General features: G+C 41.0%; 1 protein-coding gene across 1 annotated transcript in view; it reads right to left on the bottom strand.

Annotated features, from left to right (window-relative positions):
* AR (androgen receptor) overlaps positions 1 to 15,775 on the bottom strand; it is a 193,966-nt gene extending 178,191 nt beyond the window's left edge. Inside the window, exon 1 of the mRNA XM_065915671.1 lies at positions 13,094 to 15,775. Coding sequence (XP_065771743.1) covers positions 13,094 to 14,622 — 1,529 coding nt within the window. The 5' untranslated portion in view covers positions 14,623 to 15,775. The remainder of the gene's footprint in view (positions 1 to 13,093) is intronic.
* Between the last annotated feature and the right edge of the window lie 2,662 nt (positions 15,776 to 18,437).

The following is an 18,437-nucleotide window of genomic DNA, read 5'->3' as shown; positions in this document are numbered from 1 at the left end:
TAAGTACTATCATTATTATTGCTATCATAATTCTTTGTTCTGAGTGGGTAAGCACTTTTCCAACATAGAATTTTCCAAAGAAGCAACAGACAGCTAACCCTCAAAATAGGTTCTGACTAAAGAAATGAGTTTTCTGTGTGACTTTGGTCAAATTCTTTTCCATCTCTATGTCTCAGGAACCTCATTCATAAAATGACCAAACTGGACAAGATGGCCTCCCATGTTTCATAAATTCTAATATCCTACAATCTCAGGCCATTTATGTTCCAGATCTCTGTAAGTTTCATCTCAGATCAAAGTTCAATGACCTTTAAAATCTGCTTACTGTGTTTACCATAGATAAATTATTTTCACATGTGGTTCAGTATAAACATAGTAACAATATTTTGGTTTAATTGGAGGCAGCAGCCAATTTGTATGATGTTCTAGGTTTTATTCATTATTTAGTTTAATTACCTTGTTTAACATTTGGGCAAGAGGAAGAAACTCACTATCCCCAAAATGAGGTCTCAGAATAACACTAATTAAAGGACCAAGCTAGAATCCAGGAAAACTGAGTCTGTGATCCAGTTATGCTGCAAGCTTGTTGTTTCATCCTAGACAAGACTCCACTCCTCTCTAGGCCTGTATAAAGAAAGTAAAAGGGAGAAGGGAGGGGGCAACAAAGGTCTAGGTGATCTCTAGTTCAGTTCAGTTCAGCTGCTCAGACATGTCCGACTCTCTGCAACCCCATGGACTGCAGCATGCCAGGTTTCCCTGTCCATCACCAAAAAGATGATTTCTAAGATCTCTTTTAATCTTCTTGAAAAGAAGAAAGATAACAGCACTGCATGAAAACTGAAAAGAAGACAATAGGATATTCACCAAATAACTCAGACTTTGTACATCAAAAATCAACTTCTTGATTCCTACTCCCCCCCCTCCAAAACACACAGTGTCTTTAGCTACAATCTACATCATCTCAGTAAATGGTAGTCACATTTTTCAAAGTGCTCAGATTAAAAGCTTGACAATCAACATTGACTTTTCTCTTTTTCTCACAATGACTATCTAAACTGTTAGTAAATATTGTAGGCTCTACCATGAAGACAAATCAAGAATCCAATGTCTCAACTCCTCTACCAATAACCTCTGGTCTAAGCCACCATAATCTCTCACCTGGATCACTGCAGCAACCTCATCTCCTTGCCTCCCCTTCATTCTTTTGGTATTTTCTCCACACAGACAATAAGTAAGCAAACAAATGTATAAAATATCAAAGAATGATAGATATTTTGAAGAGGATCTGTTAAAGTATCAGTCAGCTCATATTATCCCTCTACTCAAAATCTTCCAGTGACTCCCCATGCCAGAGCAAAAACTGAAGTCCTAAAGAAGACCTGAAATCTCTCATTAACTCTGATCTCATCTCATCACTTTCCATTTGCTTAAACTTCCATCCAGGCCTCTCTGCTACTGTCCATCATACAAACTATGCTTCTGCATCTGGCCCTTTCTACTTATGGTTCCCTATGCCTGGAATGTTCTAATTTCAAATATCCCTATGGCTCACTTCCTAATTTCCTTCAGGTTACTGCTTGAATATCACCTTCTCAGTAAAGCCTTTTCTAACTAACAAATGTAAAATAGTTCTTTCCATTATCATTATATGTCCCCCACACTCTGCTAAATTATTCTTCATGATAGTTATCACCATCGAATATATTCTACATGTTTCCTCTCACTAAATTGTAAACTCTGTGATGGGAGAATTTTCATCTGCCTTGTTTTTAGCTGTGTCAACGGTGCCTAGTATAGAATTTGATATATAAAAAGCTCAGTAAGTATTTGTCAAATAACGCAATCTATAAAGTAGGATGGCAAGACTGTCAGCGATTTGAATGCCCACACAACCCAATCCATCAGTCCAGTAAGTGGATAAAAGACCCAGGAGCCTTAAGAGATTCACAAATTTCTAGTGATACTAGTTAAGGTTATTTTGCCTCTCTGACTCTCCTATTTCCTCTCTATGAGGTGAGCAATCTGTGTGGTAGAAAAAAAAAAAGGAACACTTGATTTGAGGAACAGAGTGGGGCCGAAATCCCGGTTCTGCTACCTTGCAGCTGTTTGACTTTAGACATGTTACTTAACTTCTCTAAATATAATATTTACAGTGGGAATGATAGAATTATAATAGTATGAAGAGCATTAAAATAAAGTAAATCTGACTCCTTGTATAGGATAGAAATGAGGATGAGTAATATTCCATGGTGTATATGTACCACAGCTTCCTTATCCATTCATCTGCTGATGGGCATCTGGGTTGCTTCCATGTCCTGGCTATTATAAACAGTGCTGCAATGAACATTGGGGTGCACGTGTCTCTTTCAGATCTGGATTCCTCAGTGTGTATGCCTAGAAGTGGTATTGCTGGGTCATACGGCAGTTCTATTTCCAGTTTTTTAAGAAATCTCCACACTGTTTTCCATAGTGGCTGTACTAGTTTGCATTCCCACCAACAGTGTAAGAGGGTTCCCTTTTCTCCACACCCTCTCCAGCATTTATTGCTTGTAGACTTTTGGATAGCAGCCATCCTGACTGGCGTGTAATGGTACCTCATTGTGGTTTTGATTTGCATTTCTCTGATGATGAGTGATGTTGAGCATCTTTTCATGTGTTTGTTAGCCATCTGTATGTCTTCTTTGGAGAAATGTCTGTTTAGTTCTTTGGCCCATTTTTTGATTGGGTCGTTTATTTTTCTGGAATTGAGCTTCAGGAGTTGCTTGTATATTTTTGAGATTAATCCTTTGTCTGTTTCCTCATTTGTTGTGGTACATATACACCATGGAATATTACTCAGCCGTTAAAAAGAATTCATTTGAATCAGTTGTAATGAGATGGATGAAACTGGAGCCCATTATAGAGAGTGAAGTAAGCCAGAAAGATAAAGAACATTACAGTATACTAACACATATATACGGAATTTAGATAGATGGTGGCGATAACCCTATATGCAAAACAGAAGAAGAGACACAGAAGTACAGAACAGACTTTTGAACTCTGGGGGAGAACGTGAGGGTGGGATGTTTTGAAAGAACAGCATGTATATTATCTATGGTGAAACGGACCACCAGCCCAGGTGGGATACATGAGTCAAGTGCTCGGGCCTGGTGCACTGGGAGGACCCTGAGGAGTCGGGTGGGGAGGGAGGTGGGAGGGGGGATCGGGATGGGGAATACGTGTAACTATATGGCTGATTCATGTCAATGTATGACAAAACCCACTGAAATGTTGTAAAGTGATTGGCCTCCAACTAATAAAATAATATTTAAAAAAAAAAAAAAAAAAAGAAATGAGGATGAAATGCAATAATGGAATATGAAACCAATCTGTAGACTGTGAAATGTTACTGGAATATGTCTAATGTCACTATTCCCTGTTCCACATTCAGAGAAAGGTGACAAGGAGTTAAATAGTGCTACTAAAATGTTTTGTACTTTGAAAATGAACATCCCAAATTAAATACTAAGTACCACTGTGGCTTATTTATTGTCTTTACCAGGAGGTTCTGGCTCAAGTTGTCCTGTGATATGCTGAATCCACCAAAGGAGTCCAACTGTTTCTAGGGAAAACCTGTCAAAGGACACTTTCAGTCCCCCGAGTGGCCAGATAGTGGGACTACACTTCCACAAGCAAGAAACTACTCAACTTGCAGAAAACAAAACCCATAATTAAGAAGTGTGTCATTTTAAAACTACATCGTCTAATTCAGCAAAAGCCTTCTTAAAAAAAGTTTTCACATTCCCCTTACTCCCAGAATTTTTTGATTTGTGCTTCTTGCTTCCCTCCCTTAACCAATACCCTGAAACTCCATTTCTACAGAACCTCAAAGCAAGCCACCATGATCAATGGAAAACTTGAGAACCGAATAATAATTCTTGGTCTGATCACCACAATGGGCATCTTTATTGCCTCTCACGCCAAACTTAGACCTATTAATCACTCTCAATTTTAATTAATTCCTAATATATTGCAGTTAAAGACATCAAAACATATTCTCAGCAAGTGCAACACAACAGCCCAAAATGAGAAAGAAACTAGTAACTAACTTGACTGGCGTGGCACTATTGAAAAAACTGAAATAGATTCCAACCCCTAACTTCAGTTCACTCGTCATTGTCTTTCCAGAAATACTACCTTCTGGTATCTGAAATATCCATCAAGATCTATAATTATTGCTTGAGTTTAACCATATCCCAACCTAATTCATAAAGGATAAGAAGCAATGACAGATAATACTGTTAACTACTTCCACCTATGTTGATCCATTTCTTTTTTGAATATTTACATTTAAAAAATACACGACACATAATCCGACATCTCATCATGCTGGTATCATGGTGTTGCTATTCTTTTTTGCTTTGGTTTTAATAGCTATAAGCTCCTTGAGGGCAGCAATCTCGAGATTCTCACTCACCTATGTTCCCTTTACCATGATCTCCAACTAGTACACAGATGGGCATATAGCAGGTGTTAAATGAAAAGTGGTTGATTGATGAATACTTTTAAAAAATCTGTTTATTAAGGTCATCTCTAAAGACAACTAGGTCACAATAGGACCTCTTCTTCAGGGGCCTGCAGTTTACTTACCATTTTTAGGACACAATAGCTAAAGCTGATTAGTTATGACCTTTAACCCAGAGTGTTAATGAGAGCAAAGTTCAATCCCTTTATAGGTAAATTTTATCTCCTTTTTGTGGTTATGGAGTGCATTTCTGAAAAAAAGTCCAAAGTATATGAGAGTAAATGAACCACTTTTTCATCTACAAATACATACCAGAAGGAGTGGTGGCATTTGTTTTATCTAAGGGACAACATATAAATACATAAATACACAAACTCAAACATAAGCCAAATACAGTTAGCTAGTGATTTCTCTGGTTTAGTTTGCATCTATTACCTCTTCATGTTAGTTTTCTGCATAGAAATTATTATTCCTCACCCCCTTGCTAGCAGTTCCCAAATCCAAATGCTAGTAGTTCCCCAAATCCAAATACTAAAAAGAGAACTACTAGCTGCATAAACCTTATTAATATATTCCTTTCCCACTGTTCTCTAAAGACCTGAAAATTTTAGATTCTAATTCACAGTTGAGGAAAGTTGAGAACAGTGTCCTTATGCAGCCTTCATACCAGATGAAACAAAGTATGCTTTAATTCTCAGCACAGCAACTGAAACCTTTTGCCTCTTAAATCCTAGAGGTGTTCAAAACTCAGGTAGTTTCAGGGAGATTGCAAGATATAAAATCAATTTTCAAAAAATCAATTATATTTCTAAACATCGGCAATGAACAATTTAAAAGGATACTAAGACAACTGCATTTATAATAGCATCAAAAATTAAAATATCAAGGAATTAATTAAATGAAAAAAGTGCAAAATTCATACTCTTAAAACTACAAAACGCTGTTGAAAAAAGTGAAGATGACATAAATAAATGGAAAGACATTCCATGGCCATGGATCAGAAGACTTCACGTGGAGACGCAACATTCCTCAAATTTATCTACCTCCTTTATTAGCCTCCTGTATTAGAATCCCAAATGACTTCTGTAGAAATTGACAAGCTGATCCTAAAACTCATAGAGAAATTAAAAAAAAAAAAAACACAATAGTCAAAAACAATCTTGAAAAAGAATAATAAAATTAGAAGACTCACTCTTACTAATTTCAAAACTTATTAAAAACTTACAGTAATTAAGACACTGTGGTATTGATATAGGATCAATGTAATATAGCCCACAGTCCAGAAATAAACTTTCACATTTACAGTCAACTGATTTTACACAAAGGGTGCCAAGATAGTTAAATAAGGAAAGATTCAACAAATAGTGCTGTGTTAACTAGATATTTACATAAAAAATTAAGTCAAAAGTGAAAAAAAACCTAAATTTAACAACCAAAACTATAAAACTCTTAGAGGGAAACCTAAGTGTAAATCTTTGTGACCTTGGATTAAGCAAAGCCTTCTTAGGCATGATACAAAAATCATAAGCTACATACAAAAAAATAGGTTGGGCTTCAAAAGTTCGTGTGTTCTTTACTGAATACCATCAAGAAAGTGAAAAGACAATGCACATATATGATAAAATATTCACAAATAATTTGTTACAGGATTTGCATCTAGAATATATTTTTAGAACTCTTACAACTCAATAAGAGTAAAACAAATAATCTAATTAAAAATGACCAAAGACAAGAGTATATACAGTCAATATGCACATAAAAAGATGTCCAATATTATTAGAATATTATTAGTCATTATGAAATGCAAATCAAAGCCACACTGAGATACTTCTTGACACCCACTTCACACTGGAATTAAAAAGACAGTAACTCCCAGAAATAAAGCACATGCACCTATGGTCAAGTAATCTATGACAAAAGAGGCAAGACTAGACAATATTGGAAACACCGTCTCTTCAGCAAATGGTGCTGGGAAAACTGGACAGCCAAATGTAAAAAATTAAATTAGATCATTCTTTAACTTCATACACAAAAACAAGCTCAAAAGACTAAAGATTTAAATGTGAGACTGGACACTATAAAACTTCTAGAGGAAAACATAGGTAGAACACTGACATTTATAAAGCACAGCAACATCTTTTATGATCCATCTACCAGAATAATGAAAATAAAAACAAAAATAAAAAAAAATTGGAACCTACTTAAAAACTTTTGCACAGCAAAGGAAACAATAAACAAAATGAAAAGATAACCTACAGATTGGGAGAAAATATATGCAAATGATGTGACCGATAAGGGATTGGTCTCCAAAATTTACAAACAGCTCAGGATGCTTAACAGCATCAAAACAAAAAAACCACTCAAAAAATGAGCAGAAGACCTGACTAGACATTTCTTCAAAGAGAACATACAGATGGCCAAGTACATAAAAAGATGTTCAACATCATTAGTTACTGGAGAAATGTAAATCAAAACTACAATGAGATATCACCTCACACCAACCAGAAAAGCTATAAAAATCCACAAACAACAAATGCTGGAGAGGGTGTGGAGAGAAGGGAACTCTCCCACACTGGTGGTGGGAATGTTAATTGGTACAGTCACTATAGAGAACAGCATGGAAGCTCTTTAAAAAACTAAAAATAGAGCTACCATATGACCCTGCAATCCCACTCCTAGGCATATATCCAGAGGGGGATAATATATACATACATATATATATATATATGTATATATATATACACACATGTATCTATTCACTTCCCTATTCTCTATTCTCCTTCACTATTCACCTGAAACTACCACAAATTTGTTAACTGGCTATACCTCAATACAAAATAAAAAGTTTAAAGTTTGGAAAATAAAAATAAATAAAAAATAAAAATAATTGGCAAGATGTGGAGAAATTGGACCTCATACATTGCTGGTGAGATTGTAAAATGGTATAGCTAGTTTTGAAGACAGTTTGGGAGAGCCTCAAAAGGTTAAACAAAGAGTTACCATATTACCCAGAAACTTTACTCCTAGGTATAGCCGAAAGAATTAAAAACCTGTTCACAAAAAGAAACCTGTACATAAATGTTCATAGCAGTATTACTAATAATAGTCAAAAAGTAGAAACAACTCTAATGTCCATGATAGATAGTGTGGTACATGCATAAAAAGGAAAGTATTGAGATGTGCTTCAACATAGATTAACATTGATATATTTATTCTACATGAAACTAGTCACCAAATGCTACATACTACATGGCTCCATTTATATGAAATGTAAGCAAACCCATAGAGAGTGAAAGTAGACAAGTGGTTGATAGTCGCTCATGGTTAAGGTGGGGTTTGACTGGTAAGTGACCAAAATGTTCTAAAATTGATTGTGGTGATGGTTGCCCAACTCCAAATAATAAAAACCATTGAACTATATACTTGGGTGAATTACATTATTTTTTGTGAATTATGTCTCAATAAAGCTGTTGATTAAAAAATAAAACTCAAGTATTGCATGACCTAAATTGGCAGCATTCTCAAGTAACAAGCATTTTAGAGCTATAAATTTGTCCAGATTAGCCACTCTCAACACTGCTCTGCCCTGTCAGATGGCAGCAGGAATCAGTATGAGAGAGAAGGGATGGCAACACTCATGACTGTGCAAGAAATTGTGCATAAAACACTGAAATTGGGCATAAATCTCTATGCAGCAGCCACCAAATGTAGACTTTACTGAGCAAAAATATCATCTGTCAGGTGGGAAACTTTAAGAAAATAAGTTGGGAAGTGTCACTCTACAGAGGTTTATCCACATGATAAACAAATGTTATAGAAAATGCAACAAATTCTACTCCCTCAACTAATAAAGGGATGTTCACTAAGTACCCTTCTGGCTTACTCAAACTTACATGAGTGCTAGTTTATAAACTGGAAGATGCTGGGTTTTTTCTCTGAAAAGAGTGCTATATAAATATGAGATTTCATAATTCTCTTCAATATAACAAAATCCAATAAGTACTGATAACTGGATGGAGTTTTACAAGCAACGAGGGGGGAAAAGGTCAACTTTGTGTCTCAGATGACAGTAACTTACTCTTGAGTTCATCTCAGAACTTGATGTAATGCTGGCAGGCAAATTCTGAGGCAGATTACTTTCTTAATATCTTTCTTTGTTTTAAATGACTAATTTACATATAGCTTCACCACATTAGCCCAGCCGGACACTTTTAACAAGCACCATCACATACAGATTAGATGTTGTGTGTGAAAGCCCTGCAGAAATTTGACCCACACAGACCTGTCTCAGAGATGGGAAGGTCCAGTTTTTCTCAAGTTTTGAGAAAAGGTTGCCAAAATAGCCAGTAGACAGCGAGAGACAGAGAACAAGAGACAAAGACAGCAGCCAGCAAAATTCTTCATTAAATCACCAAGTCCTCAAGCATCTAGCTCAGCTACTTCAACAACTGTTGAATCAAGCTCTAACCTCAAAGTAATTCATTTTGCAATCTCCTCAAGCCATCTAGTCTTAAAAGAAAGGTGCTGGGGTTGATCTGATCCGTTACTCTCTAGATTAAAAAATATCTTTAGGAGCATGCCACAGGTGTAACGAGGAAAATATCCTGAAAAGTAGAAAGAAGAGTCTATATTTCAATGTCAAAAGCATGAAAGGAGTAGAATGAAAGAAAATCAGGGACAGGCAGCACTTAAGGAAGCTGCAGACAAAGAGAAAATGGTGGAGGTAGGGGGTGGGGAGAGTTTTCCCTTTCCCTCTCCAACCAACCTCACAAAACTTGATTTTTATTTGCTCTCTATTTTTTCGGAATCATGATTTCAGGTCTGGTTATAAAATAAGCTCCTTCCTTACCACACTGAGCCAGTGTTCTGCTCCCTGCTTAGCAGAGTTCTGAATGAAACTGGTGGTCTTGATATCACCATAAATAACAATAATAGTAAAATTGCCCATGTCCCTAACTCCAACTCACATAATCCTATCAAGAGCAGACACAGGGCAAGTAAGAGTCAGGAGACCAAAACATTGTTTGGTTTAAATGCACATATGTATACCAGATAAGAAGATTGCCACTGGGGTGGGGGTGGGGGAAACATTTTAAAAGAAAATTATATGTGCCAGCAAATTTAATATATTAATATCAAAGTTTGCAGCTCAAAAAGAATGGAAGGTAAAATTAACACTGGCAAGAAAGCACCCTTAAGTGACCCTGCAACTAGAAAGTTACAAGCTTTTTCAAAAATATCTCTCACTGATGTTAACCTTTGGCCGAGCTGAGAGATACTGTGTAGACAACTAAGAGAATTCTATCACTACATCTTGCACATATTTCTAAATGGGGTACCACCCTGTGTGGCTACCTGGTGCTTGAGTTCTGATTACTGGTACCCAGACAGATCTCACCAGTTATTTGCTGACTGTGAAGAAAGGATGCTTCTTCCCAACATATTGACCCTGAAGGTCTACAGACAGAGAGTGTCATTCCCAAAGCAAAACTCAGATTTACAAAACAGACAAACTGCTCCTTGCAAAATAGTCATTAAAAAGCTGCTTGATAACTGCAGAGAGGAAAGTAGATAGAAAGGGGAATTAATAAAATGACCTCTTTTGAAATAACTAATGGAGAAAGGCAGGATTTGCCAGTTTTAAAGAAAAATACTACCTATGATGAAGACCAGAACAAATTATCAACAGAAAAATTAAAATGCTATTTTTGCATCTGGATAATTTATTTAAACATCAACTTTAATTCCTGCATAGGCTTCCCTTGGTTTCATCCCCCAAGAATAAACATTTTTCATATTATTATGCTATTTGCTGGGATATAAAGGACCTTACTTCTGTCAAGTGAGACAGTGGTCAATTAACAAAGTTGTAGTCTTGTTTGATCTATGAAAGAAGACAGCTTCATAAAATATTATCAGAGTTTCATACCAACCCTATCACTTTTTATTATTCCTTCTGCAGCTCAAACCACATGCTAAAATATATATATTTTTAAAAAGGGACCATCTAAGGCCTTCCTCCTCTCGACAGAAACATTGTAGATGTATAAGAACACAGAATTATTCCAGAAGTTCACGCACAATTGGAAAAGGGAGGAATCCAACATATTACTGAAAGTCTCTAGAATGTTGAGATTTTTAACTGAAAGATGGCATATGATGTATGTTATACAGAGAGAGTGGAAGCTCTAGCTTTGACTTAAGAAAAATTCCTTCCTTTTACCAAATTGTGTCCTATAAAATGTGGGAAAGAAAGAGAAAGTAAAAAAATATCAACTTTTAGATTGGGGCTGATTGAATTCTGATAAAATTGATAAATTTTCAAAAACCCAATTTGAAGATTTTCTATATCTTGCACATGAAAAATCTTTGTCAACTCACAAGACAGAAACACCAGTTTTACCTCTCACTAGACTCCTATAACCAATGCAGCAATCACAAACCAGGAACGAATAAATAATCTTGTCCTTTTTAGGTTACTACTAATTTCTCACTATTTGAGGCTATTAATTTATGCAGGTTTTAGAAATAGAGAAGTTTTTCCATGAAGATCTGAGATAAAGTCACCTAGCTTACTGCACACCTGATAGGAAGAACTTTTTAAAAACTCTCTATAGCCACTTTCTGAAAAGTTCAGGTTATGCCTTTGAAAGCACACACATCCCTTAATGTGGAATCATTCATATCCCCCCCTGTTAATTGAGCTACTTGCTTGGGTGTTGAGGGAGGCATACAGAAAAGTGACGGTTCCAGCGACTAGGCAAGTCATGAAGCACCTTATACATTCTGCCCCTCCCCTGCCCCGCCAAAAATCAAACAAACAAACAAACCGTTCACATTAAAAAGAGAGCTCTGCTGACAAGCAACAGCCCTGGGGGGGGGGGGATAAAATATACTCTAGCAAGTAACTCTGTTCTTATAAAATGAAGACTTTTTGTCCCATAGTATGCCCACTTTGCAAAAAAAATTTTAAAGACTGAGAATATAAATGAACCCTATGAAAATCTTGTAAGCCAAACTTTAAAAACCTAAAAAATGCAAAGCCTGGTTAGAAGCTGTTTCTTCCGTAGCCCAGGAAATAATATTTTATGAAATCCTGTTCTCCTCTTTCTTTTCTAATATTGTGCTATCAATCTTCCAAGAACATAAGCATCAGTAAAAGGAAGCAAGTTGTTGGTTTAAGTCTCCAAACAAACATGCTAAGGCTAATAAACTGAAAATGTCACAGGTAAAGAAAATAGCTACAGAAACTCAGAACAAGACTCAAGTCCATGAAGACATCAACACCCAGCAGTTCTGAGGAGTTAGTTCCCCAGTTAATATTCCCTCCCTCACAGAGATAAACTAATGTCTTAGTTTGGTGAGGAAAAAATCTTTAATTTTTTATAAAATTAGAAAAAGCTTTTTGGCCTCCAAAAAGCTCAGCTGCGGTAAGGAAGAAATTTTAACAGGCAAGATGAAACTGACTGCCACTTTTTTCATATCCTAATTAAAACTCTTGGGCAAGAGTAAGGCTTACAGGTCCCTAACAGTTCTTGCCCAATTTGTTATCATATTTTAAAATGCAAGTATATCCTTAAAATGAAGGAATATATTGAAGAATATTTCCCTTCACAAAAGCAGATTTCTGAGCACACTGCAATAGCAGGAAATCCTTTTAAACTTTTCCCTCAACACTTTTGTAAGTCAGACTCAAGTCTGGTTAAGTTGTTCATTAAAAGAACATTCTCTTCTTTATAGATCTGATGCAAACTCGAAGTAGGAATTGTGGATCTTTTTTAATCCATACAGAAAATAAACACTTTACAAGAGAAATCCAACTCTTCCATCTAGTTCCAATATAGTCAAACTGTGAGGGCAAATCTTACCCATCGTTTATGAGGAAATTTGTCGTTTGGTTTTTCCCTACCTTTGCCTGCTCTAATTGTGCCCAGTTGGAGTCTGTCTCCTGACCTCCAACCTTGGCGCAAGTCTTCCTTGTTGCCAGCAAAGGGACTTCACCTCTTTTTCCCACACAGCGGCCCTCACAACCCAGAGACCACTTTCTTCCCATAATCCCATTCTCCTTTCATCTCTTTGGAGGAAGCGGGTTGAGAAAAGCTTGGGCCAGTCATTTTGCTTCTAATCTGGAGGGACAAACCTTAACAGACCTTAAGAGGAGAAAGTGCCCACATTTCTTGTCTAGGGTCTCTGATTGGGGGTAGGGGAGAAGGAAAAGTAGTGGAGGGCTTAAAAGGGTTTATTTCATAAAATGGCCCTTGGAACTGGATTTAAATTTGGAGCCGGCAGGACATGGAGTACCAAGTGGCAGGGAAAATTTTAGGAGGCTTAGTGGAGAGTTGTCAAGTCAAGGAATCTAGAAAGGCTTGCACCAGCATCCAGGACTCACAGTGGTGTGGGGTGGGGCACACAATTGGGGTTCAGAGAGCAAAGGTCAATCTTTGGTAGGCCAAGAGTCCAGGGAAGGCTCCAGATTTAAAGCGTCCCTTTCTGTGAAACCCTGTTAAGCTCGCCCAGGAACAGAGTGTTCCTGCGGGAAGGAGAGGACTGACTCTAGGCTTAAAAACATTTTTAGGAGGAGAGACTTACCGCATGTCCCCATAAGGTCCAGAATAGTTCTCCATCCAGGGGCCCATTTCGCTTTTGACACAGCTGGGACTTGGATAGGGCACTCTGCTCACCACGCCGCCGGGATACCACACATCGGGTGGGGAGAAGTCGCCTTCTTGGCCAGCCAGCCCCTGAGGTGGCCGAGTGTAGCCATATGGGGCTACAGCCCCTGCCTCGCCTGCGCTGCCGCCCCCGCCTCCACCACATACTGCTGGCCCATAAAGCTGGCCTTCTTCTGCCGTGAAGAGAGTGTGCCAGGAAGAGGAGGCGGCGGCTGAGGGTGAGCCTGAGCCCGGTCCTGCTGCACCCCCGCCATGCAGGCTCGCCAGGTCCCCATAGCGGCATTGCGCTGCAGCGGCCGCCCAGGCGCTGCCGTAGTCCAGCGGGTTCTCCAGCTTAATGCGGGCATGAGGATGGGGAGGTGGTGGAGGGGGCGGCTGCCCGGCCAGGGCTAGCGGAAAGTTGTAGTAGTCGCGAGTCTGATAAGCTGCTACCTCGTCCAGTGCTCCAGACTTGTAGAGAGACAGGGTGGATGGCAGCTCAAGTGTTCCAGAGCCCCCTGCTTCGCCGCTGCCAGAGCAGCCCAGGCTCTCAGTGTCCAGACCTTTGGTGTAACCTGCCTTGAAAGGGGAATACTCAGCAGTCTCTTCAGTGCCCTTGTTTGGGCCATCATCCAGCAGAGAACCTTTACATTCAGCCAACGGGGCACAAGGAGTGGGACGCACCGCGGCTGGTGGACCTCCCAGGAGCGGGGCGTACATGCAATCCCCCCGAAGCTGCTCCCCAGGACTCAGATGCTCCAATGCCTCCACACCCAAGCCCATGGACACCGACACTGCCTTACACAACTCCTTGGCGCTGTCCGAGATGGTCGAACTGCCTCCTAGGTAACTGTCCTTGGAGGAGACGGGAGCCCCAGTGGCCTCCCTCGCTCTCCCGCTGCTGCCTTCGGATACCGCCTCCTGCTGCTGCTGTTGCTGCTGCTGAAGAAGTTGCATGGTGCCGGTCTCGCTCAGGATGTCTTTAAGATCGGTGGAGCAGCTGCTTAAGCCGGGGAAAGTGGGGCCCAGCAGGGACAACGTGGATGGGGCAGCTGAGTCATTCTCATCCAGAGGTGCTGGCGGCGGCTGCTGCAGCCCCTTGCCGGCAGCCGAGGCAGCTCTGGGCTCTGGGATGCAGCCACTCTCCGGGTGACCCTCGGGGGCTGAGTGATGTTGTGAAGGCTGCTGTTCCTCTTCCAGGGCCAGGTAGCCTGTGGGGCCTCTGCTCTGGACTTGGGGAGAGCCATCCTCTCTCTGCTGCTGCTGTTGCTGCTGCTGCCGTGGACTGGTCTCCTGCTGCTGCTGCAAACGGGCGCCGGGAGGTGCTGCGCTCGAGGCCTCAGGGTGCCGGGGGAGCGGGTTCTGAATCACTTCGCATACACTCTGAAACAGGTTCTGGAAAGCTCCTCGATAGGTCTTGGACGGTGGCCGGGGGTAGACCCTCCCCAGCCCTAGCTGCACTTCCATCCTGAAGCTTGGCTCAATCTTTTACCTAATTCCTTTATCCTGCTCCCCTTTTCTTGCTGAGAAGAGTTCAACAGGCTGCAGTGCGTAGTTGCTGCAGCTAGTTGCCCACCTGCGGGAAGCTCCTGGTAAGGAAACTTGCAGATATAACCACTCCAAAGCGTTCTGACAGTCTCAAAGTCTAGTGCAGAGAAAACACGCGCTGGACACGATCTTCCCTGGTAGGCTCACAATCTGTTCCTGAATACTTGTAGGGTAGATTCAAAAGATGCTTCTTGAAGGGAGGGGGGACCCTCCACCTTCTGAATTTGTTATCCACTGAAGCAGGTGCAAATAGGAGCCTGGTTATTTTCTTTTTGGTTTATTTTGGGTTTTGCTGTTGGGTTTCGTTTGTTTGGTTTTGGTTGAGGCTTTGTTATGTTTGGTCTCTTCTTTCTTTCTTTCTTTCTTTTTTTTTTTTTTTTTTTTTTTTTTTTTTTGTGGGGAGGGTGGCTACTGAAGTCCTGACTGCCTTTTCATCGTTTGATCTCTGGCCCCACAAACCGGTGGGAAGGAGGAGCAGCGTGCAGGGGAGGTGGAAAGGGAGTACGAGGAACCAGGGGCTCTGACCTGCGTGCCGCCTAACCAGCCAGATTCTGGCTGCAGCACTAAAGCGGCTCCCAGGTCTCCTGGCACCCCAGAGCCGTCTTTGCAACGTGCAGCTAGCTCACCCGCTCGCAGCCAAAGGGAGTTACCTCTCTGCAAACTCGGGCTGGCCGCGCGGGACTGACTGGAAGCGGGGGGCGGGGGAGGTTGAGGGGGCTGAGAGGAACAGACAGAGGCAGCAGCTGTAGAGGAGACCCTGGGGAGGGGGGCAGGGGGAGGGGAGGAGGACAAAGGCAGCCGTCAGTCCTACCCGACACTTTCCTTGCTTCCTCCGAGTCTCTCGCAGCTTTTAAAAACTTCACCGAAGAAGAAAGGGCAGCTCCGGGGCGGCGACTTCGAAGCCGCCGCGGTGCAAGAGACGTTGGCTGTCGCCAGAGCCCGCTGGGGTTGACGCGGTGCGTCCCTTAGGCTCCTGTCCCGCACGGAAGCAGCGAGCTCGTTCGCTTTCCCTCCGTCGCTGGCTCTGCCTCCAGGCTTGCTCCGGACCCTCCGGCGCTCGCAGCACACTGGCTCCCCGGGATCTCGGAGGGGGCGCTGGGAGGTGGAGAGCAAATGCAACAGTTTGCTAGTCGGGTCCCGCCCCCGCCGGGCCTGCCTCCTTGCCTTCCCACCTCCTTTCTCCCTCCCCTCCCCTTTCCTTTTCTCCCCTCCCCTGAACGCGCAGGAAAGCCGGGTGGCTTTGGAGAAACAAGTGCTGGCGCAGCGTGGGTGAGGGCAGAAAAGGATTGGTCTAGCCTAGGAGGACCCCAGCTCCCCAACTATCTCTTGCTTTCCTGGACCAGATTTTAAGCGACAAGGCTGACTTTTTAAGCTTTAACTCGGAGCTTTATTTTGAAGACAGGTTCACTGAGCTCTCAGAGGCCAGCATTTACCAGGTTTGGTTCTGAAGTCCAATCTCAAAACAGACCCTCTGCACGTGTGGGGGCGGAGGGATTGGGAAAGGGCGATAGAAGTATAGAGGAAATACGAGGATCTCCTTCAGTGAGGGACTATGTTCAGGGCAGGCCCACCAAGAAGTGCAAATGGGAGGTCTCCTACAAACTGAGGAACAAGCTATGATGGGCAAGCCAGCCTGTACTTGTTGAAACCTTTCAGATTTCTCCATAGGGGTAGATTGGGCCTTGTGGCGTAGTATCAGTTGCTCTAGGAACCCTCTGCCTGGGAACCAAAGGTAATCTCTGCTCTCTTCTCCTCCCTTTTTCCTGTCTAGAATTACTTCTAAGCACACACTTCTCACTCATCCAGATGTACACAGGAAAATCACTCAGAAGAGCAGGCAAACACCGAAACACTAGAAATACTTGTCATGTACACAGAGAACTCAATTTTGTCCAGGGTTTTGCAGACATTTGCTTATATAAGGCACTTGTTTTTCCAAGTTGCCTTTGCATATTTTAAACTTGCAAACTGCATTATTCAAGGAATGGAACCTATATAAGACTGCTTTTCTTCCTTTTTGTAGACAGCCAGAAGTGGAAGGTGATGTGGACTATCACAATTGTTCTTTTATGGAAGAGGTCTCATCCTCTCTGTGTAAAGGTGGAGAGGCAAGTGGGAATCAAAGAATAGAGAAAAGGAAAGGGTCGATCTATAGAGAAGGAGGTGTCCCTTGGTGTCAGCAGGGTCTCTGGGCCTCTCTAGCTTTTAAAATCCTTAGACTTCTGGATCTGGGCAGGGTCTGTCTGTCCCAGAGAACTAGTGTAGATTTTCACATGGGCCTGTTCTGCTTTTTGCAGGTTTCTCCAGAGTCTTATCTTGTTCACAGACAAGCATCATGAGAATTTACTTACAGTGACCAAAGGAAGTAATACTAAAGACAGGGATGAGTGAGCATGATCTTCTCTATTTCCCAGATGAAGACACTGAAGCAAGGACATAATTTGTTCTATGTTTCACTTTAGTAGAACCTAAACTAGTCTTCCATCTCACTGCTATTTGAGCTAGACTCATCAGTATCAAGGGAACTTGGAAAAGGGCTATAAATGAAACTTCCAGAAGCCTGAGGAGCTTTTTATCTGAAGAAGTGAAAAATTGTCTCCTGGGACTTCAATGACTGAACATCCCAGATATACCCCCTTTGTTGGTAAAGAATCTCACAAGATACTCTTATGGTTAAGGCACAGTCTTATTCTTAGATATTTCCAGTTGTAACAGGGCAATTCTCAATTCCTTATTGTAATGGAAAATGGAAGTATGTAACTGAAATGCACAGATACTTTGTAAACTTTATTTAAATAATCGACACAACGTTTAGTTCCATCAAGGTTTTTAAAGAGGGTTGCTCAAAGTTAGCAAAGTAAATTGGACTGGCAGGAAAGTGAAGTGTGAAAGTGAAAGTCGCTCAGTGATGTCTGACTCTTTGTGACCTCACGGACTATACAGTCCATGGAATTCTCTAGGCTAGAATACTGGAATAGGTAGCCTTTCCCTTCTCCAGTGGATCTTTCAAACCCAAGGATCGAACCCAGGTCTCCCGCATTGCAGGCGGATTCTTTACCAGCTGAGCCACAAGGGAAGCCCAAGAATACTGGATTGGGTAGCCTATCCCTTCTCCAGTGGATATTCCCAACCCAGGAATTGAACCAGGGTCTCTTGCATTGCAGGCAAATTCTTTACCAACTGAGCTATCAGGGCAGGAAAGTGGAATGGAAATAACGTAGGTCTCAAAGCCAGAAATTTGTCTTAAGATTGACAATGAATCTCTTCCTCTTAGTAAGCTTAATTTCTTGCTCTATGAAATGGGGTGGGGAGAAGGTAGATGCTGGATCTGACAGTCTTTCAAACACTGACAATTTAGAGTGCTGTGACTCGCTTGAGTTTTCTTCTTACCTGCACTCCATAGAGGGTGAGCATGGAAGAGGCTGCTAGTGATAGTGAAAAGTTCAGTGGACAGAAGTGAAGAGGGTAGTTATAAGTAAAGAAGCCTGAAAAAAAATAAACTGAGACATAATTCCTCAGAGTTACCCATTGAATAAATGGCATCCTAACAGACATTCAAACCCAGGTCTGAAGAAATTCCAAAATTCATGTTGCTTTCACAGCACCAAAATTATCTTCAAAATTTTCTTATAGAATTCCAGCCAATAATACGTACCTTTGAAAGGCTGATAATTAAAGATTATATGTATGTAAAAATTTAAACAGTAAAGCATTTTACAAATATGAAAGATCAC

The sequence above is a fragment of the Muntiacus reevesi genome, chromosome X (genome assembly GCF_963930625.1).
Source record: "Muntiacus reevesi chromosome X, mMunRee1.1, whole genome shotgun sequence".
NCBI classification, from domain to species: Eukaryota; Metazoa; Chordata; class Mammalia; order Artiodactyla; family Cervidae; genus Muntiacus; species Muntiacus reevesi.
Note: the sequence above shows the minus strand (reverse complement) of the source record. Positions and strands in the feature narration are given on the sequence as shown.